Raw genomic sequence first — 19,122 nt, 5'->3', positions numbered from 1 at the left:
CTTCAAAAGAAGCAGCTATCAACATAAATTTTAAACTTTTGTATGTCATGTTTTGAAGATCTTCAAAAACATTTTCTACCATTAAATAAATGGAATAAACAAATAGCATATTATAATGTTTGTTGGGTGATATATCTTTATATTTTTTTATATAAACTTGGCAAGTTTATTTTTTCATTATATCCTTTATCAATAAATTTGTGAGTCCTGTGTGGCAGCATACCGGTACCTGAGTAGGGTTCTGAATTTTCTTTAGCTAGGAACCTATTTGAATACAAATGTAATAAAGCAATTAGAAATTTCTTTACCAAACAGATTTTCTACTACAAGGGGTAGTGGAGGAGTTTTGTTGCAAAAAACCTATTCACATCCTAATGGGTAAAACCAAAATGTGCTTCCGTTTAAATATTTATTGTAGAATTTAACATCGTTTGTAAAATTATTGCTAATGTTGCTAAGGTTTTGTCAATAGTTTGATTGTTTGTTACGCCATAGTTCAAGTTAGTTTTTGCTCAGTTCGTTGAAGTTTAGTTAAAAATTATACAGAGATACTGTATTTATTCTCACAAATGTTAACACCTCATTCCCGTCATTTTTTCAAAGAGTGACCATGTTTTCCATTGATTCATACTAATCACATTTTATGTGAAATTTTTAAAATAATAATTTGTCTCAAATGTGGGGTTTGTAAAATAATACAGTATTTTTAATATGCAGCACATCTTGCCAGAATGAATGTAGCATAGCATATTGTATTATCCATCAGAAATCAACCAGTAACCACCGTAGTAATCCATGTATGTAGCACTTTTAACTATTCCTCAGACCTATTTAAATATAAAATAGTTTTTTTACTGTCCTTAAATAGCAAAAAGTTGAATAAAAGAATAGGAACCATCAGAATAGGAATCATCAAAAATATATAATACAAATTTAAACTACTTATTAACTTTAACACGTTCTCATGATTATAATTTATTAATGTGTTTTCATTACACACAAGCTACAACCAAAAGTACACTTAGAAGCTGTCCCTGAAAGTGGATAACATTTACAAATAAACCAATGTGAGATGTGTATAGAATAAATTTGACATTGGTTGAGGCTCTACTATGTTCCAAATTTAAAATTATGTTTAGGTGTAAAATGAAACTCAGCTGGTTTTCCCTTTACTTATTGTCTATAAACTCAAATTATCTTATGTAAAACCTATATTTGTTTTAATACACATAAATGTTTTTATTTATTATTATTATAGTGACTATATTTTAAGGGAAAGCATTGTGGCTGCTCAAGCAGTCTTTTTTTCTTTGAAAGGGATTAAGTTTAGTTAGCTTTGTACTGTAAAGGGGCGGACTCAGGGTCCCAACACATAAACCGAAGCATATTGTGCTTATTTGGCTTACCAGAGAAAATTAAACTTTAGGGGTTTATAGCGACTCAAACAAGTTTTCATATCTCAAAACTGATGTTTTGTTCTAATATACAACATAACTTGACAGTAAATTGATACGTACACTTTCTCTCTGTAGAGAGTTTTTGCACGAATAAAATGCCAGAGTTGTGTTAGATGTGACTTTTTGTGTATCTACAATTCTCTGGAAATAGTTTTCCCACGTAAGCTAATCACTTACAAAAGAATCGTAGTAACTGTAATTGTTTGAGCTTTAGCCATATTTGAGGTTTAGATGTTGACAAATGGTTTGGGTTTCAGAATTAGAATATATCAGTTCGCTATATGATGTATGCTCATCACTACAACAGCATGAAGCATGATTCACCTTACATTTTATTGAACCTATTACCTATGTATGGTTTAATGTATCGAAAGTTTAAAGTTTAAGAGAGGGGTTTTTTTAAGAAATACAAACACTGTTCTCTTAAAGGTGTACAAATCATACTCAACATATAAACGTTTCATAAACACTTTAAATGTAAAAAAAAAAAATGGTTTCTGGATCTGTTTGATATTGGGCTACCTTAGAGATAGTATTGTTTTGTAAAACCCATCAAGAAAGATGGTATTGTTAATTTAGGAATGAGATTTTTTATAATTATTGTAGGCCTATATAACAATTAATTTTTGTAAAAGACACGATTAGGTTCCAAAGTTATTCAAACATTCTTTGAAATCATTTCCAAATCATAGGTACAACTTTTAAAATAAACATGCTGTAATATTATCCAAACTTTAATGTGGCCGCAGGAATGCATATTTTACAAATATTGGAGAAGTGAGGGATCTTAAGGAAAATAAGGAGGCTTGTGCATACGAAGTCACAAAACAATTTTGGAATTTACTGGTTTGTAAGTTAAGTTTCAAGACATATTATCGATTACCGGCGTTGACGCGATAGCAAGAGACAACCAGTGGTGATGCCGAGATCGCAGAATATGGCCATGGTTGTATGCTACAATTGCAGGAGACAATCAACACTTGTAAAAAATGCAAGTAAACACAAAAAAAGCAATGTTATTTTGGCTACATACATACAAATATCCGTCTCAATTTATTATAGGTGTATCTGTGAAAGCAGTTTGACAATATATTTGCAGAAAATTGTATTGTTTTCAAGTATTGTAATATTTAATAATTAATTGTAAATCAATTAAACTTATGGGTACCAGGATGTCAAGCCGATCATGATACTGGATTAATTGGGAATTGTGACAGAATTTGGAAGACTGGACAAAAGCTAGTGTGAATTGTCAGTAGATTACGTAAATTTTGATTAGGACCAAGAAATTAATTTTTTTTAAGAATCACCACCAATAGCAATGGTGTCTTGTCCATTTATTCCCATAGAGCAAATGAATATTATATGCTCTATGTTCATTACCGAAAGAGAGAAAATCAAGATCGCGGGAAATACAAAACTATGGTATCACAACAGTTGCTCACGGGATGTTCCTGTGATCTCTTTTCTAATGTTGGTTTTGAGTGTTGGCCTTAATAATTACCTAATTTACTAAAAAAAATTAATAAATAACCAAAGTGACAACAGCCGCACACGCAATTCGTTCAATGCCGCAGCAAGTATCTTTGTCGTCATTGTCAAAAAGTGGCTGCTAAAAGCCCCTGTCAAGTTGGTATTAAAATACTGGTAGGCCTACCGTACTCACATTTTAACATCGATTGTTGGCACCCATACTTGTCCTAAAAATGGATGGTGCCGAGAATTTCCTTTAGGTATCAACACGTAGTTAATTATAATGATATAAAATGGTTATGAGATACGTTTTTTGAAAATTTCTTCCTGCTCTCAGTGGGGGGGCATGGCCCCTGCCTTCCCCCCCTCCCTTGGAGCCACCACTGGCTCCTGGAAGCCTTCCCACAGTGGAAAACTAGCTAGGAGTTTTGTGTTGACTCGGAAAGAAACTATTTCTAAGAATTTTAGTCCGCTATATTTCTTTTCCTGAGACCAGTCTTGAAACTTGACACACCCTGTATGTTGTTAAATATTTAGTTGGTGACATAGAAGTGTTGTGTGAAATTTAGTTGTATATATATTTTTATTGTTGTAAGTAATTAAGGCTACATACTACAATAAAAGTCACATTTTTACAACCTCTTGAAGCTATATGTATTAAAACTTTTAAATCATTATACAGTAGCAGGATAGAATAATTTTTCCAAAACAAGTTTTAATTAGATGTAGGACCTAGAAATGATTAAATCTAAAAGATCATGTTCTTAAATGCAGGCATATTAATTTCAAGCAAATACTTAACTGCCATGATGCGCAGTGGTGTGGTCTTAAATTTTTGAGGACAGGAATGCTCACCGTTATTACAGAAAAATACAGGTCGCTTATCGTAGTATATAGGTTCTTTGGAAAAAGTAGAGTGGGAACACCTTACCTACCCCACTGATAATCTATATAAATGTACCCTTTAATTTTATAAACATATAACCATATACAAAATTATAAATCCTTCTTCTCTTAATCAGGTTGATGAATAAAATCATAGATAAAACATACTCCCTTAGAAGATTTGTCATCCCTATAGAACAGCTGAAGCCAATTTTATTGTTAGTTATGTACGTCCAACTGTAATGGGTTAGGTTTTGTTTACAATTTGTTTTTGTTATTTCAGTAATTTAAAACCCCATTTAACCAAATAAAACAATGTAATTATAAACAATAACTGGTCCCCTAGTTATAAACCAAATAGGTAAGCACAAATCATGAAAATAACCCTAAAATAATAGAAAAAAAATTTGTCTACCCCAGCGATTCGGTGTGGACGTACATGAACTAGACACGAAAAACAAGCTTCAAAATTTACAATGGGATAAGGAGTCTACTTGTGTTGGTTAATCGATGATAAAATATAAAAGAGGTTTATTCTATCAGTGTTGTAGAAGAACTTTTCAGTTGTATTGTCTACACAGTAGACACTAGACACTGTACAAAACTTGCCATTACAGGCTAATACTGTATCAGGTGGACTGGAAAACCAGTGGAATTGTGAAAATCTAAACTCTACTCTATATATCTTGAATCAAATGTTGTGCATTTGAGGAGGAAAAGTATGTAACTGATCGTATTGGGGTGGCGGAATTGTACCCCCCACAGGTTAGTGACGTCACAATGACGTCTCATTTTCTCGATCAAATTGGCGTGTACAGGGTGGAATTGTACCCCCTCATAAAACTTTGATATTGTTATGCACGAGTGGTTCGATTAAATCCACTGGCATCTGAAACTGTACGGACCGGAATTTTACCCCCCTGGAATTGTACCCACCCCCCCAATCAGAACTCACGTTTATTTGGCCAGTGTACGGGGTGGAATTGTACCCTCCGTCAGTCTAGCCCTTGTTCTAGGACCAGAATTGTCCCCCATATTATACCTATTGTACCCTTGGGGGTCCAATGAGTCCCCCCCTATTGTACCCCCTGGTGACCGCAGAAGAAGATGTACGGCTCGGAATTGTACCCCCTGGAATTGTACCCCCACCCCATTTGACCCAGGAGCTTGTCTATTGTGATTACCAAATAAAATCAAAACAATATTTATGTTGGAAATTAGAGGCGAATCACACGAAAGTGAACTGACCCAAGTTACCCAACCCATGAACAGATAGTACTTGGGAAAGTGAAGAAAATATTAATGAATAGCATACAAAGAAGTCCATTTGCCCTCTCGCACGTTACTCGGAATGGCCTTAATTTGCAGTTTCTTAGAATATCACATTAAATACATTTCGTTAAAATCAAAGTGTATGGAGTGGAATTGTACCCCCCTAGGGGTGGCGTCAAAATGACGTCAAAGATCGTCGGGGAATACAATTCCGGCGACCCATCGTATTGTGTAACTGTTTAGTTCCCTTTTGTTATGATTGGTAACTACAATTATCTCAAAATTTAAAAAATGTGTCTCCATCAATTTATTGAGGATCTGTTTGTGGATTGTTTGGCCTGGTCCATCCCTTGTTATTCTATTTTCCCCTGGGCATTATTTTTTAATGAGTGAATTGCTTACTCTATTTTTTTTCCTGTGTTGAATCCAGCATGTACATGTTGCACGTTTTTATATATTTCCTTTGCTCTCTATAGCTCTTGCTTATTTTTATTGCAAAGTTCGTGGAAGTATTCATGCAAAACTTCACCCCTTTTTCTTTCTGAGTCATAGAATCATATGTGCTAGTCTTGATTTATTATGGCTTTGGGCCAGGCCTTTTCTTGTCTTACTCTGCTATTTCCAATGAGTCGCTTAGCTATTCACTTTTTTTCCTCTTAACACTTTTGCTCTTTGTCCTTCAAGTTTATTATAGTATTTTCTGTCTAGATCTTGTCTTTTTTTAAATAAGGTTTCATTGCCTTTTTTAGTGCAAATGTTTCTCCTACATTTAATGATTATAGGATTATAGTCATGATTGTTTGTGTTTGGCAGCACAAAAAAACATATGACTTCTTCAGAGCAATGCATAAGTTGTAAGCTTTATGAGCATTCAAAGCTTAATTGAATCAACAATACTTATGAGAACTTAGTTTGTTTGTGTTGATATAGTATAGGGGTGTGCGAGTAGTAAATTTATTGGTTGAATCAAAGTTACAATTTAGAATCTTAGAGTTTTTTTTAGTCTAGTATTATTATAGTGAGGTGATATGCATAATTTCTTTATATAAAAATAAAGCTTTGCAGAATGATAAATTAGGAACTATTCTTTATGGGATGTACAAAACAATGTCAATTAGAGATTACAGTTTGCATTGTTTTGAAGTCCAAATGCTTTATCCAAACTAAGCAAAATATACTTCTCTTCTCAGTTTCATCAACAACTATATTTAAATGGGTTTTGAGCTCAGTTGACAGTAAGAAGTATAGAATATTAGAATAACCTGTTAGAGTAGGTAAAGATCGTGAGTTTGGTTCAGCCATACTGTGAAAGTCTTATAGCAAACTCATTCGGGGCCGGATTTAGCATTTTAGCGCCCCTAGGCCCAAAGATTTTTCCGCCCCCTATCAATGAAAGTTTTTTTAAAGACTTAACTTGGTTCTGTCTTCAAAAAAATGCCTTCTTGAACACTTTCAGCAATTTTATACACTAAATTATAGCTCAAGTTTTTGTGGGACTGAAACAGAACGAACTAACTCGTAGAGAATTCCTGCAACAAAGCGAGGGCATTGCTGCTGCCACAATGGCTTTACAAATCTGGCAAAAAAAACATGAACTCTGTACCTACAATACAATTCTTGTTATTTAAAACCTCAACCAATAATAATCAAATTTACCCAAAAATAATAGAAATAAAATTTTGTCGACACCAGCGCCCAATGTCGCCAACATGAACTAGACATAAAAATAATCTTTAGATTTTTTGTAATGAGATGTCCACTTTTGTTGGTTAGTCTAAGGCGATGCTGCATTTAGATTTGATTTGCAAAGCAAAACAAAGCAATATTTTGCATAGCAATAGAGATCGATGGGTAAGGCTAAGGGTAGTAACTCTGTCTTGACAATAACATTGGCATGCGCATGCGCCCCTAATCACTCCGAGCAGGAGCAGTAGCACCTAGCACCAATCTAGGCATAGTGGCAGTGGCGATGGCAACACCATCCCGCACCGTACAGCTCATAACATCCCTATAACATCTTCCCGTGTTCAAGACCAATGTTGTAACATAATAGTTGATGCGTAGGCCTAATGTTGAAAAATATTTTTTTTTTTTATAGTTAACATTAATTGTTCCATCGAACTTAAAAATGAAAATGCTATATTAGCCAGATTTTTTTAAAAATAAATCCGCAAAATATGTAAAGTATTGGCTGTTTATTTATATTTATAGAGATTAAAAAAATTAAAAAAAAAAAAATTTTTGGCCGTGCGCCCCCTGAGAGTTTGCGCCCATTGGCCCAGGCCTACCTGGCCTATTGGGAAATCCGGTCCTGAACTCATTACTCTTATATAGTATATAACTCTTACAGCAACAAATTTAAGGCTATGTTTTAAGGCAATTTGTGGCCACACGTGCTTTTATTTCAATTTATTTAAGTGTTGTTCTTCGAGATGTATTTATAGATTTTCTGACGACCTCTTCCGAGTGAATTTATGTTCTTCTATCACCTGAAGATGACCCCATTCTGGGTTGAAACCAGTCGCCGCTTATTGGTGATGTTGATTACACTTTGGTGTCTTTTAAACAAGTTAACTAAGTTTACAAGCAATTCTCATATGAAGCATGCATTTCACCGAACAAACAGTAAAATAACAAAGAATGATATATCCACATCTACAATTATCTAATTTCATTAATGGCTTGGTTGTTGCTGTGGTAATTGAAGCACACAATGGAGTTTTGTTTTGTAAGAAATTAGCTTTATCAAGATTTATCTTGTTTTAACAAACTTTCCAAAATATATCAATTGTAGGAATTCAATTTACTAATCTGTTTGTCCAACAGGTCCGCAAGAAGGAACCTCCGCACCCAATCAGAGTGGCTAAGACCATTGACGTCATCGCCCGCATCACCTTCCCCACAGCCTACGCCGTTTTCCTCATCTTCTTTTTCTTCCACTACAAGGGATCGTAATCCTAAAAACCCACCCAAATTTCACTATTCATCATGCAACTGTTTTAACTAGTGCAGCTTCTTCTGTACGGCTACATCAAACTTATAAAGTAGTTGCAGCGGTTTTTGTTTAAAAAAAATATTAAATTGCAAAAAGATAAACTAAGTAGATTTACACATCTTATCCACAATGATTAGCATATGCTTTACAAGTTTTAAAGCCAGCGATATTTTTTTCTGCAGAAGAGGACTTTAAAGTTAATATGGATTATACTTATGTAAAATATCCAAGTTACCAAATTCTTTTTTATAATTAGGGTACTATATTTAGTCACTACCGCGAACATAAGAATACAATGATTTTCGCTTGATTTATGCAAAATTGTTTTGAATGCATAACCCTTAAGTTTTCTGATTGGGCAAAAATTCATTTTGTTCTTTGAAGAAATTATTCAAGCTAGAGATTGATGAAAACTATAAACAAGTTAGTTGCTTTTCATTCTTTACTATTCAAAGTACATTATTTGAAGAGTGTTCAAAATATTTTATCATAACCAAAAGTAATTGTTTTTTTTCAAATTTTTTAGATACTAGAGAATCATAGCTTCATAAAATGTATATACCTGTCTTAAGGGAAATTAAAAATTGTACGGTTGTATGCACAAAAAATATTAAACTTTAAGCCAGGTTATTTCAGTTTTTGGCATTAATGGTTGTTAATAATTTTGTTGCCTTTTTGACATAGTTATTACTTTGATCATTCCCAAGTATTCATTTAATTTATTTTTTACATACCTTAGCCAAGTTAGTAATAAAGTATTAAAAAAATATAGTTTACAACAACTAACCATGTGTATTGTTATCATCAGATATTACTGTTATATTTACAAAAATGTTTTTGTGCATCATATGAACTAGTTTATATTGGCATAATTGTGAAGCTCACATGACTGGTTGTACATTATATTAGAACCGTATATAAACCGGGTGTTTCAAAAATCAGTTTACAAAGTATTTGCTTAAAGCAAATAATAAATAAATGTTATTTATATTATAATTTTGTTTCAACTGAATTTAGACTACACATAGGTTATAAACTTAAAAGAATTGTTCAAAATGCTTTCCACTAACTTCAATGCACTTTTCACAGCGTTTTTTACACGTAATAATCCTTTTGCATAGATTTTTACTGTTGTCAAGGCTTCAAACTCTCTCGTGATGGCTGCTCTCAATTGTAAAACATCTAGAAGTGCAAAACATGATGGAGCTGGAGTTTGAGGGAATCTTTCTACAAATAACTGAATAACTTCTTCACTATTTTTATTTTTTTCATCCGACTTTATTAAAAGGAATATGAGCTTCTCGGGGGTTGGTTTGCTCATGGTTACTGTCAACATGAAATGCAAATAACAATCTAAATCTAACCTCAAATCTAAACATAAAAATGTCAACAATGATCTTAACAGCTGATTTTGGCATTGCTGAAAACCAGGTTGTGCAACATTAGTTACGCAAGCATTGTGTTTTGTAAGTCAGTTTACCTCAGTAAACTGGTAAACTCATTTGTGAAACACCCGGTATTATATATCTTTCATTGTTATTTTGTTGGTAGGCCCCTCTAATTAAACACACTGTAAACGGTCTACAGTTTCCCCTTTAGCAGGATTTTACAATAGATGTAATGGGTTAGGCAAGATGAGTAAATTTCCCATCATCAATTGAAGGAATCTGAAATAATTTGTCTAATTAGCATTTTCATAACAAGAGAACAAATAAAGATTCACAATCAGATATTTTTATGAAAGTTTTAAATAAAAAGGTTTATATCAACTGTGACTTATAGTAGATCCCAGCAATCCTAGAAGGGTTTTTAGGACTGAATTATCTCCACTTGTTACTGTCCTAGTTGTCACAAACAATTCTGAATCTGAGTTTCAAATCAATCATCTAACCTCATCTAAACCACTCTTTCCTTTAGAGTTAAATTAATGTGTGTAGCTTCTATATTAATTCATTCTTCTTCTATTGGTGTCTAAATTAATCAAACAAAAGGTTGTATGATGAATGTGAATACACCACTATTCATATAGTGTAAGTTTTCATACTAATAAATTGTAGTCACATCAATAAGTAACTGTATACGAGAAGTATGTTTTGTTTTTTAACAGAGGTTATATTGGTTAGGTACTTTGATAGATGCTACAGTTGTACACTTCAAGTGTATGTTTCGTTATTAGTTAAACTAAAATTAACTATGCTAATGAAATAAGTTTGTAGCTTATGTTACACAGAGAGAGTTGATTAACAGAACATACTTCTTTGACAGTGTACCACCAATATTCCAATACACATTGTAGTACTGTAACTCACAGCTGTGTTTTATCTGAGTGTTTTCTGTATACTTGTACCTTTTTATACTGATACTCTGTATATTTTACTCAGTGGCATTACTTTTTTGTTGTGAAACTTATGTATCTCTACTCTAAAACAAATGTACGGTAATTATAAAATACTAAACAATCCATATTAAAAGCTGGTTTATTAGTTATACTCAAATTCAATTATTTTTAATGTATAGATAGAATTGTAGACTGCATGTTGTGTGGTTTACAGTGGTTTTACTATGACATTATTACGTGTTTTAATCTAAAATGAATTAAATCTACTGTAGCTAAATGCAAAGACTCTTAAGTGTTTCCACAGGTCTTAAAAAACTCTTTAATATGTTTATAATAATAAATTAATTAAAATACAGGGTCATATTATGTACAGAGAAAATTTTGTATTTTATCACAATTTAACAATGTGGGCAATATTTTGTTCATTTGGTTACCTATCATCTTATTTTTTTTTTTTTACTTTTGTTTTTCTTGTTGGGAAATATAATAACTAAATATAATACTTAACTATGGTCTAAAACTTAGTAGCTCGCCAAAATGTGTTATGCATATTTGATTGTTGTTCTTTGAAAAAAATTTATTAATAATCAATTATATTGTACTAAATCCGTGGAAAACAACCTTTTGACCTCCACAGAAACTTTTTGTGAGGAAAGCTTTTCATATGATATTGATATTATTGACTCTTCATATTATTTCTTCTGGTTTACCCAATGTACCAAATAGCTTGATAACCAATCTAAAGTTTTTCATTTTATTAAAGTAATAAGAAACAATAATATTGTTCTAAATTTACACATAAAATTCATTTATTTATTTAAAAAAACATAACAACATGAAACGCCATTAAGAAATGTATAAGAATATTATTTATTTATAAGTAAAACAAATCTATGACAAATTACCTGACCTACAAAACAGATTAGTTTAATGGTTATTTTTAAATTAGGCCTACTGAAAATAAATATTAGTGATACAAAATTTACTTTGATTTAGACTTGTTCATTCGCAGGATGTATTTATTGAACTGACTAAATAAATACAATGCTGGTACGGACATTATTAATCAACATGTAATTTGTTTTGATTGATTGTGAAAATTGTCATTTTCAGCTTACTAAATTAAGATTTTGTGTAATTTGTTATGTAGTATCTGGTGAATAAGTAATATAGTGCTTACTAATTTTCCATATTTGACATCGGATACTTACAAATATGTTTATATAAGTCACCAGTTATTTTCATTCATTAGGTACTTCTACTTAAATATGGTAGCCTATTACTCAATCTATTATGTTGTCCACTTAAAAATGTTTATTGCAAAAATGTTAGTTACCACTTTAACTATAGTTACCAATGTGATAATTTCTAGTCAGAATTATAAATATATTTTAAGAATATCAGTCATTTCCAGTACAAATTAAAAATATTCATACTAAATCTTGTTTATATTAGTTTTAGTTATTGTTATTTAATACCGTACCTATTAATTTAGTATATTGTTAAAACCCTTATTTGAGCTCACTTGTTTGTGATTAATTTTGTAGAATGTTTATAAATTAATTGTAATGACCAATTACCAATACAGTAGTCCTGCAAACTCAACACTGAGTAACTATGCGCTTATTCCGATTGTTTTTTTTATTGTTAAATAATCCATAGGTTTAGAATTAATAAATAAGATGAAGTTTGAATAGTCAATAAATTAACACTGTTTCCAATTATAACATTAAACTGTGATCTATGTTAGAAGTCATCAAATGTTTTATTAAATTGCAGTAGTCTTCATATTTATCCAATAATTAATTATTTAATATGTATGTAACAGTTGATCAACATTTTGGAAAATTAAACATTCCAAAAACTCAAAAGGCACATTTTGTTGAGTTTGTAAGGGTACTTTATAAATCAAATAATTTCTTCATTAAACCAGAAACACTGTTACTCCACATTTACCGTGTCTTTCTGTACTAAAATACTATTCAAATTGTTGTCTCCTAAGAAAACTACAAAAGTTGTCATGTCCAATTAATTGAAATTAAAACTATAAATGTTATTTCTCGTGTTATTGTGTTGTTTAGAAGTATATGATATTTTCTACCATATATCAAATGTTTTTTCCTCTGGTTGATGTTGAATGTCTGTATAAAGTTACAAAAATTATATTTAATTTTTTAATGTTTTGACTTAGTTTCAGCATCAATTTTAGAACTAATTGCTGCTGATAATTTCAATCACTAAAGGTTGCGTATGATTGTAAAGTAAACAATATGACCAGACAGTGCTGGATTTGCTTAACTTACTACTTTTTTGTCTATTATGAACTAATATGTCCTGAACTGTATGTGTTATCAGCTCCAGATCAAATCTTACATGACATGTGATAACCAAGACAATTTTGGTTTGCACATTTAAATCTCAATGTGATACTAAATTTATATTTAGCCTACATAACATAATAAAACCAAATACAGTAATTATAAGAGTAGGATTTAATTTGCCAAGCACTTTTGCCCTCTCTCTCTAATGGCATTGTTAGGATTTTGTTGTTGTTGTTCTTATTGCCAAGCAAAAAATGTTGAACTTTCTAAACCTATATAAATTGTAATAATTTGTATCAAATACAAGAAAATTTGTTAAAATTAATTTTAAATTATTTCAGTATTTTACTGTTTTATTAGATATGTAGTGTAGCTCAGTAGTTCTTTCACTATTGCTATACACTAAACAATGTGATGGGATATGGATGGCTAATTAGTCAAAGCTATTTAATATCAAGGATTAGTCAGTTTTATTGTCGTCATTTTAAATAAATGATGTTTATCTTGATATAAACAAAAAATCTTGTTGCATGTGAAATTCTTTATTAGATAATTGAATGAATTGTTTAAAATTATGTAATTGTTTAATTTTCTATGTACTCACGAATGTGATCCAAAGTAATGTTTATTTTTGTAAAAATATGAAATTAAAAGTGTATATTTTTATGTGTCAATCATATTTATATGGCATTGAGAATGAGAATATTTACTGTAAAGATAATTAAAATTGTATCTTAAAGTTAAATATATCAAAGTTAAAGTGTTTTTTTTTTATTATTATTAATCTTATTTTACTGGAACTTATTATCTTTTATTGTTTTCAATGAGTATTTGGTTTTTAACTTAATGAAACAATTTACAAACTGGAACATGTATTACACCTTTTGTCTTATTAGGTATGAAACATTTATGACAACAATCAGTCTGCTATTTCCTCAAATCGTCTAAGTATTTTACTTGTTCTAAACTCGAAAGATATTTAGAACATTTTTGTATGAATTTGACTAAAAAAAATACAATCGCAAGCTGTAAACCTTTTTGTAAATTTGTAAAAATTGTAAAAATTTACAAGCATTTTGTCTACTTTTACTAAGTGTTCGTTTGTAACATTTTCTAATGTAGTGGTTTTCAATTGAACATCGGTGATTATAATTACGATCACAGTTTGTAATGTAAATTTTGTGGTGATTATAATCGTGTAGGTGTGTCGTATCACTTAAGTGCACTGATTCTCACACATGCCTTGCCTGCCCGCCTTCATAAGACCTCCTACATAGCGTGGACTGGGTCTAAGACAGTAGACAGTAGATAACAGAGAGTACTGTAGTTTAAATCATCCAACAAACAGTAATATATTCAGAGTAAAAACCACGTTTATGCCCAAATGGTGGATTAAGAATGGCACTGTGGATGTAGATTTTTCTGCTCTTGAAGCATTTAAAAATAGCAAATTATGAGTTTGAATAATGGATGTTGCTCAACTTTCCATGTTATGAAAATAGTTTAAGGTTTGATTATGTGTTAACATTAGGTTCAGAGTCTTGCCGAGAGGGAATCACCTTAGCAGTGGAGTATAAATCTACGTAAAAACCCTTTCATACTATTTGTCTTAAATGTATTGTACATTATAATTTTCATGAAAAGTCATAACCTTATTGCCACCAATCTAAAACTTATAATGAGTTCATCAACAAGAATGACTAAGCAAATTTCCTATAATGTATTTTTTTAAATTTCAATCATATTAAAATTTTAAATTTTAGACCATGTTTTTTAAATTACTGATATAATTCACCAAGTAAACTTATGTTATGTCTTTGAATTTATTGAATGTAGTTTGTTTTGTTTTAACTGCTTTGGTTGCCCATAGTCCAGAAGACCCAGTCCATACAGTCAATGGGGTCAGAGTATTTTAATGCACTGCATGAGTTATGTCAGTTATTTATACTAATCGCATTGTCCTAGTATGTGTGATTGCTGCACGAATATCTGATGCGAGTTTGAGAGCATGGAAGTGACTGTGGCTTGTACATTTTACACCAAAGCTTCTAAAAACACGGTGCCTTTTGCTTTTGATGTGTTACGTAAATGGATATTGTAACTTATCTTGATTTTTAATAAATAAGACTCGATCACGGTACTTAAATAGTTAAGTTTAGAAATCGGAGCCACTGCTGGCTTCTCGCGGCACAACGAAACATATTTAAAAGCCTTTGAATTTTTAATGTTAGAAAAATTAGAAGAAGCACTGTAAATAGATGGCTTGGCGAAGAAAACATACATTTGTCACTGAACCGTATGATCCGCAGTGTAAATCTAAGAGTCTAGAGGCTATAGATTGGACATAGAGTTAGTCTTACAATATTGTATTAACTGCAGCTGATGGTGAGAAAGCATTCAGAACAACGAGTCTTTATTGCTTTTAACTCACTTTTTATTACCGAAGGAATTTGCCTCACAGTGCCGCTAACTAGATACAATTTAGCCATGTTTGTAATTTTTTTTTTTTTGTAACTTTTTTAAATAAACCTTATTTTTAGTCAATTTCTCTATATATCACTGTTTTTACTGACAAGTAGATGAATATTAATGAGGTTATTTGATAAATTTTGTTATATCTAGGTTTGGTGCAGATACCTTTTATTTCTTAAATTGATTTTATAAGAAACTAGTCATTGTTTAAGTATTTGTTGGACATTTAAATAAAGTGTTTGTAGTTTATTTGTGTTTTTTTTTTCATTAAGGAAACATTTAAGTGCACTAGACTGTTAAGATTTTTGTGAAAATATTTATTGCCAAATGACCAATTAACAATGCCAGAAGTTATAATAAGATATATAAGTAAAGATAAATGAACAGACCAAGCTGTGAGTGGACACTCAAATAAAATGAAACAATTATTTTATGATTACTTTACTGTCTTATAAATTATTTATCGGGTGCTTTGACCAAATAAGTATTTTAAGCATGCTTTTTATTAAAGATAGTTTCTACTATGTGCACTATCTTGTGGCCCCTTGTTTGTGATCTTTGTAGTTTCAACTATTCTATTTAAACTACCCATTGTAAAATGGTTGGAATAGTAGCTATTTCGACTATTATAGTCTATTGATGCAGTGTTAACATTGTAAATATTCACAATTGTACATATTTTCTTGTACATTCGTTCAGAACAATTTTCAATAAAATATTATTACACCATTACTAATTCCTTTGTTTTTCTCATACCTTATTATGTTACTCTGTTCAGATCTGTTGATCATTGTGTTCTTTTAGCTTATCTCTCAGCTAGACTAGTTGAAGTTGTGGACCTTCAAAAGGACAGTCTTAACTGAGGACAAACCCACTGATATTGAGAACAAAACAACATTTCTGTTACTCAGGACAGTGACAATAAGTTCAGTAATGGTATTTACCCTAAAACAAAAAATGGGACTTCTTTTACTTGTTTGTAAAAAAAAATTGATTCAGCTGCAAATTTGGACAAATCAACTGTTTAAAGCAGAAAGGGCATTTCTTAGGGCCAACCAGACAGAACCAAGCATAGACTATTAGATGGAGTATATTCAGCTTTGGTGAGGTAACAGTTTTTTTTGTTGTTTTTTATTATTATGCCAAAAGATTTCAATCATATTAAAAATGTAAATTATATCTAGATCATGTATTTAATGTTACTGATATACTACACCAAAGTCAAACTTATGTTATGTCTTTGAATTTTTCAATTCAAGAGGTGGTGGTTTGACGTTAGCTCTGGAAGTATAAATGTGCCATATAAAATGTCAGTACTAAACAACAGGGTGTACAGGGTGTTTTTATAACGCAACCCAAATTACAATAAGTGTAAGATACATTTTAATGACAAAATAAAGCTCACATGTTGGTATCCCTATTTTCTTTCCTTCATTGTCAATCAGCTGATATATTGTTCTATGAGTTTTAGTATTATTGTGAATTTACTGTCACTAAGACTCAACATCATGTTTTCGCCATGGCTCAGGCCGCGGCCTGGTAGAATTGGCAACGTCACAAGTAGTGCCGTTTAGCGCCAGATGTCCCATAAGCTAACATGGCAGACAAATGTGACACCCGCTCATTTAATCTTGTATTATTCATTTAAATTTTAATTTATGAATATAAATTTATTAAAAGATTAAAAATAAAACATTTAGTCCAAACAAAACAGCACTGACAGTGTTGCCACTTCGAAGGCCGCGGCCTGGAGTTAAAGGTGGCCATGGCATGGTTTTTTAAGAGAAAAATGAATGGGAATTTAGACAATTTAAAGGTTGAAAGTTGATTAAAATTGCCAATTTGTTGGAGTATTGAGTTTTCTTAGTACTTTTAAAATAATACACACTTTTATACAAAAGGATTTGGTTATAAAAAAATTGTTATTAAAAAGTATAATGGCACAAGCATAGATTGGTGTTTTAATATTCACCAATCCATTCCGTTTTTTCAATGAGTTGATCTCCAACTTAACTTATCTTTCTGTACAGACAGGCTAGAATAAGTAAAAAACTTGACCCTGTATTTCCAAACAGCTCAGATGAGCATACAAAATTCGGTATTTTTAAATGTTATTCCCCATTAGAATAACATGAGGGAGAAACCTTAATTTCGAAGGGGTTGAAATTTGAAAATGTGACTTTTTGGAATTTTCCTTGGGGTTTGGGCCCAAGACCTACAAGCGTGCAAAATTTCAACTCTCTAGCACTTCTAGAAGTGGTCTAGAATTCGTATCCCCCATGAATTACTTATGCGAGAGTATAGTATTTTGTAAATTGTTAGCGTTGTTTGATTTTAATATTGCTGTTGTGTCATCAGCATAGAGAAAAAGCGTTGAGTTTAAATTAAAAGGCAAGTCATTTATATAAATTAAAAACACCTATTTGGTATGAACCAAATTCCATAGTCATGGAAATAAGGCAAGTCTGCAAATGGGATCCTTATGATGAAACATTTCCTCTCCATTCTTTGAGAACGTGAAGCTGCATGATTGTATAAATGAGATAGGCAACTGCCTCAAAGGCAAACTCACATACATTTTATAAGTATATATTATGTAATATTTTTTCTGTAACTGAGATCAAATCAAATCAAATCAAAATCTCTTTATTCCTGAATTAATGTGTTACAAGTTTGTTAAAAATTGTGTGTACAGGAAAAATAATTCCCAAGTAGACTATCCGTCTGTGTTTGGGAATGAGTTGCTAATACAGCTATACACAGGTCCATAAACATTCAGGAGTACTTAGACACTTAATGATGATAGTAAATAAAAATAAAATATTAACAAGATCAAGAGAGAAAAAAAACCTAATTGCATCGAAACATCCAAAACTCAAATTTAGTGATTGTAAGTGGTATTTGGCAATGAAGGAAAAAAAAGTGATTTGGTGACGCATTAAACTGCAGAAATTTACGAGTACAACGATTTGAGTAATCCTTCTGATTTCTCCCCGCCTATATTTAAAAGCCAGCTCATGACTCTACGCTTAAACACAGCGACACTGTCACTCTCCGCCTCTCGAATATGTGAAGGCAAGTTTCTATACAATGTATGACAAACGTAATAAGGTATAGTTTTAAGGGTTGAATGGGAGAGTCTGGGAAAGGAAAAGCCGAAGTTAATGTTACTTCTAGTCAAATAACAATGTTGAACAGGGGAAAAAACCGAACATTTATTAAGTTTTATGAAAAAAAGAAGATTTTTTATGAACAATTGTCGGATGTTTAAAACTGGAAAGTCGCAAAACAGTTGCAAGGAAGAAAATCTAGAGTTTTTATTTAAAATAGTTTTGATAACAGATCGTTGAACGACAGAAAGTGGTTCCAGAACTGTAGGAAGGGCACCACCCCAAGCCAGGATACCATACTGCAACACCGACTGCACGTAGGCAAAGTACACGGTCCGCAACTGCTGCCCCGAAAGCACCTCCCGAAGCTGCGTGAATGCGTAAATGAGCTTACGTACTTTGTTTTTGACGTATTGAACATGCGGAGCCCAAGTCAATTTACTATCGATCACGACCCCTAAATACTTATACTGCTCCACACGCTCAATCACTCCACATGCGCAGCCAATCGCGAGTGCATCGCCACAGCAGTGCAGCTTCAAAGATCTCTCACCTAGTCCAAAGTTATTTCTAAGAAAAATAGGAAGACATTTAGTTTTTCCAACATTGACTGTAAGTGTATTATAGTCAAACCAAGATTTTACATTGTGGAGATCTGTCGATGCAGAACCGTACAGATAAAGATAGAATATGCAAATACCTAGACTAGAGAATGTGCAATACAAATAGGATAAATGCTTAATCACTGTATTTTTGTACAATGCTAAAATCTTTAAGAGTGACACATAGGTATGTTTAA

The 19,122-nt window shown here is 31.8% G+C and overlaps 1 protein-coding gene across 5 annotated transcripts in view; it reads left to right on the top strand.

Annotated features, from left to right (window-relative positions):
• Nucleotides 1-13,439, top strand: part of LOC128997846 (glutamate-gated chloride channel-like) — a 323,407-nt gene extending 309,968 nt beyond the window's left edge. For all 5 annotated transcript variants that reach the window (XM_054423605.1, XM_054423606.1, XM_054423604.1 and 2 more), the window contains one exon: nt 7,914-13,439. In XM_054423605.1, coding sequence (XP_054279580.1) covers nt 7,914-8,042 — 129 coding nt within the window. In that variant the 3' untranslated portion in view covers nt 8,043-13,439. The remainder of the gene's footprint in view (nt 1-7,913) is intronic.
• Nucleotides 13,440-19,122: the final 5,683 nt, after the last annotated feature.

The sequence above is a fragment of the Macrosteles quadrilineatus genome, unplaced genomic scaffold, assembly GCF_028750875.1.
Source record: "Macrosteles quadrilineatus isolate MER2022 unplaced genomic scaffold, UCM_ALF_1.0 Scaffold_7__1_contigs__length_78375512, whole genome shotgun sequence".
Classification (NCBI taxonomy): Eukaryota; Metazoa; Arthropoda; class Insecta; order Hemiptera; family Cicadellidae; genus Macrosteles; species Macrosteles quadrilineatus.
Note: the sequence above shows the minus strand (reverse complement) of the source record. Positions and strands in the feature narration are given on the sequence as shown.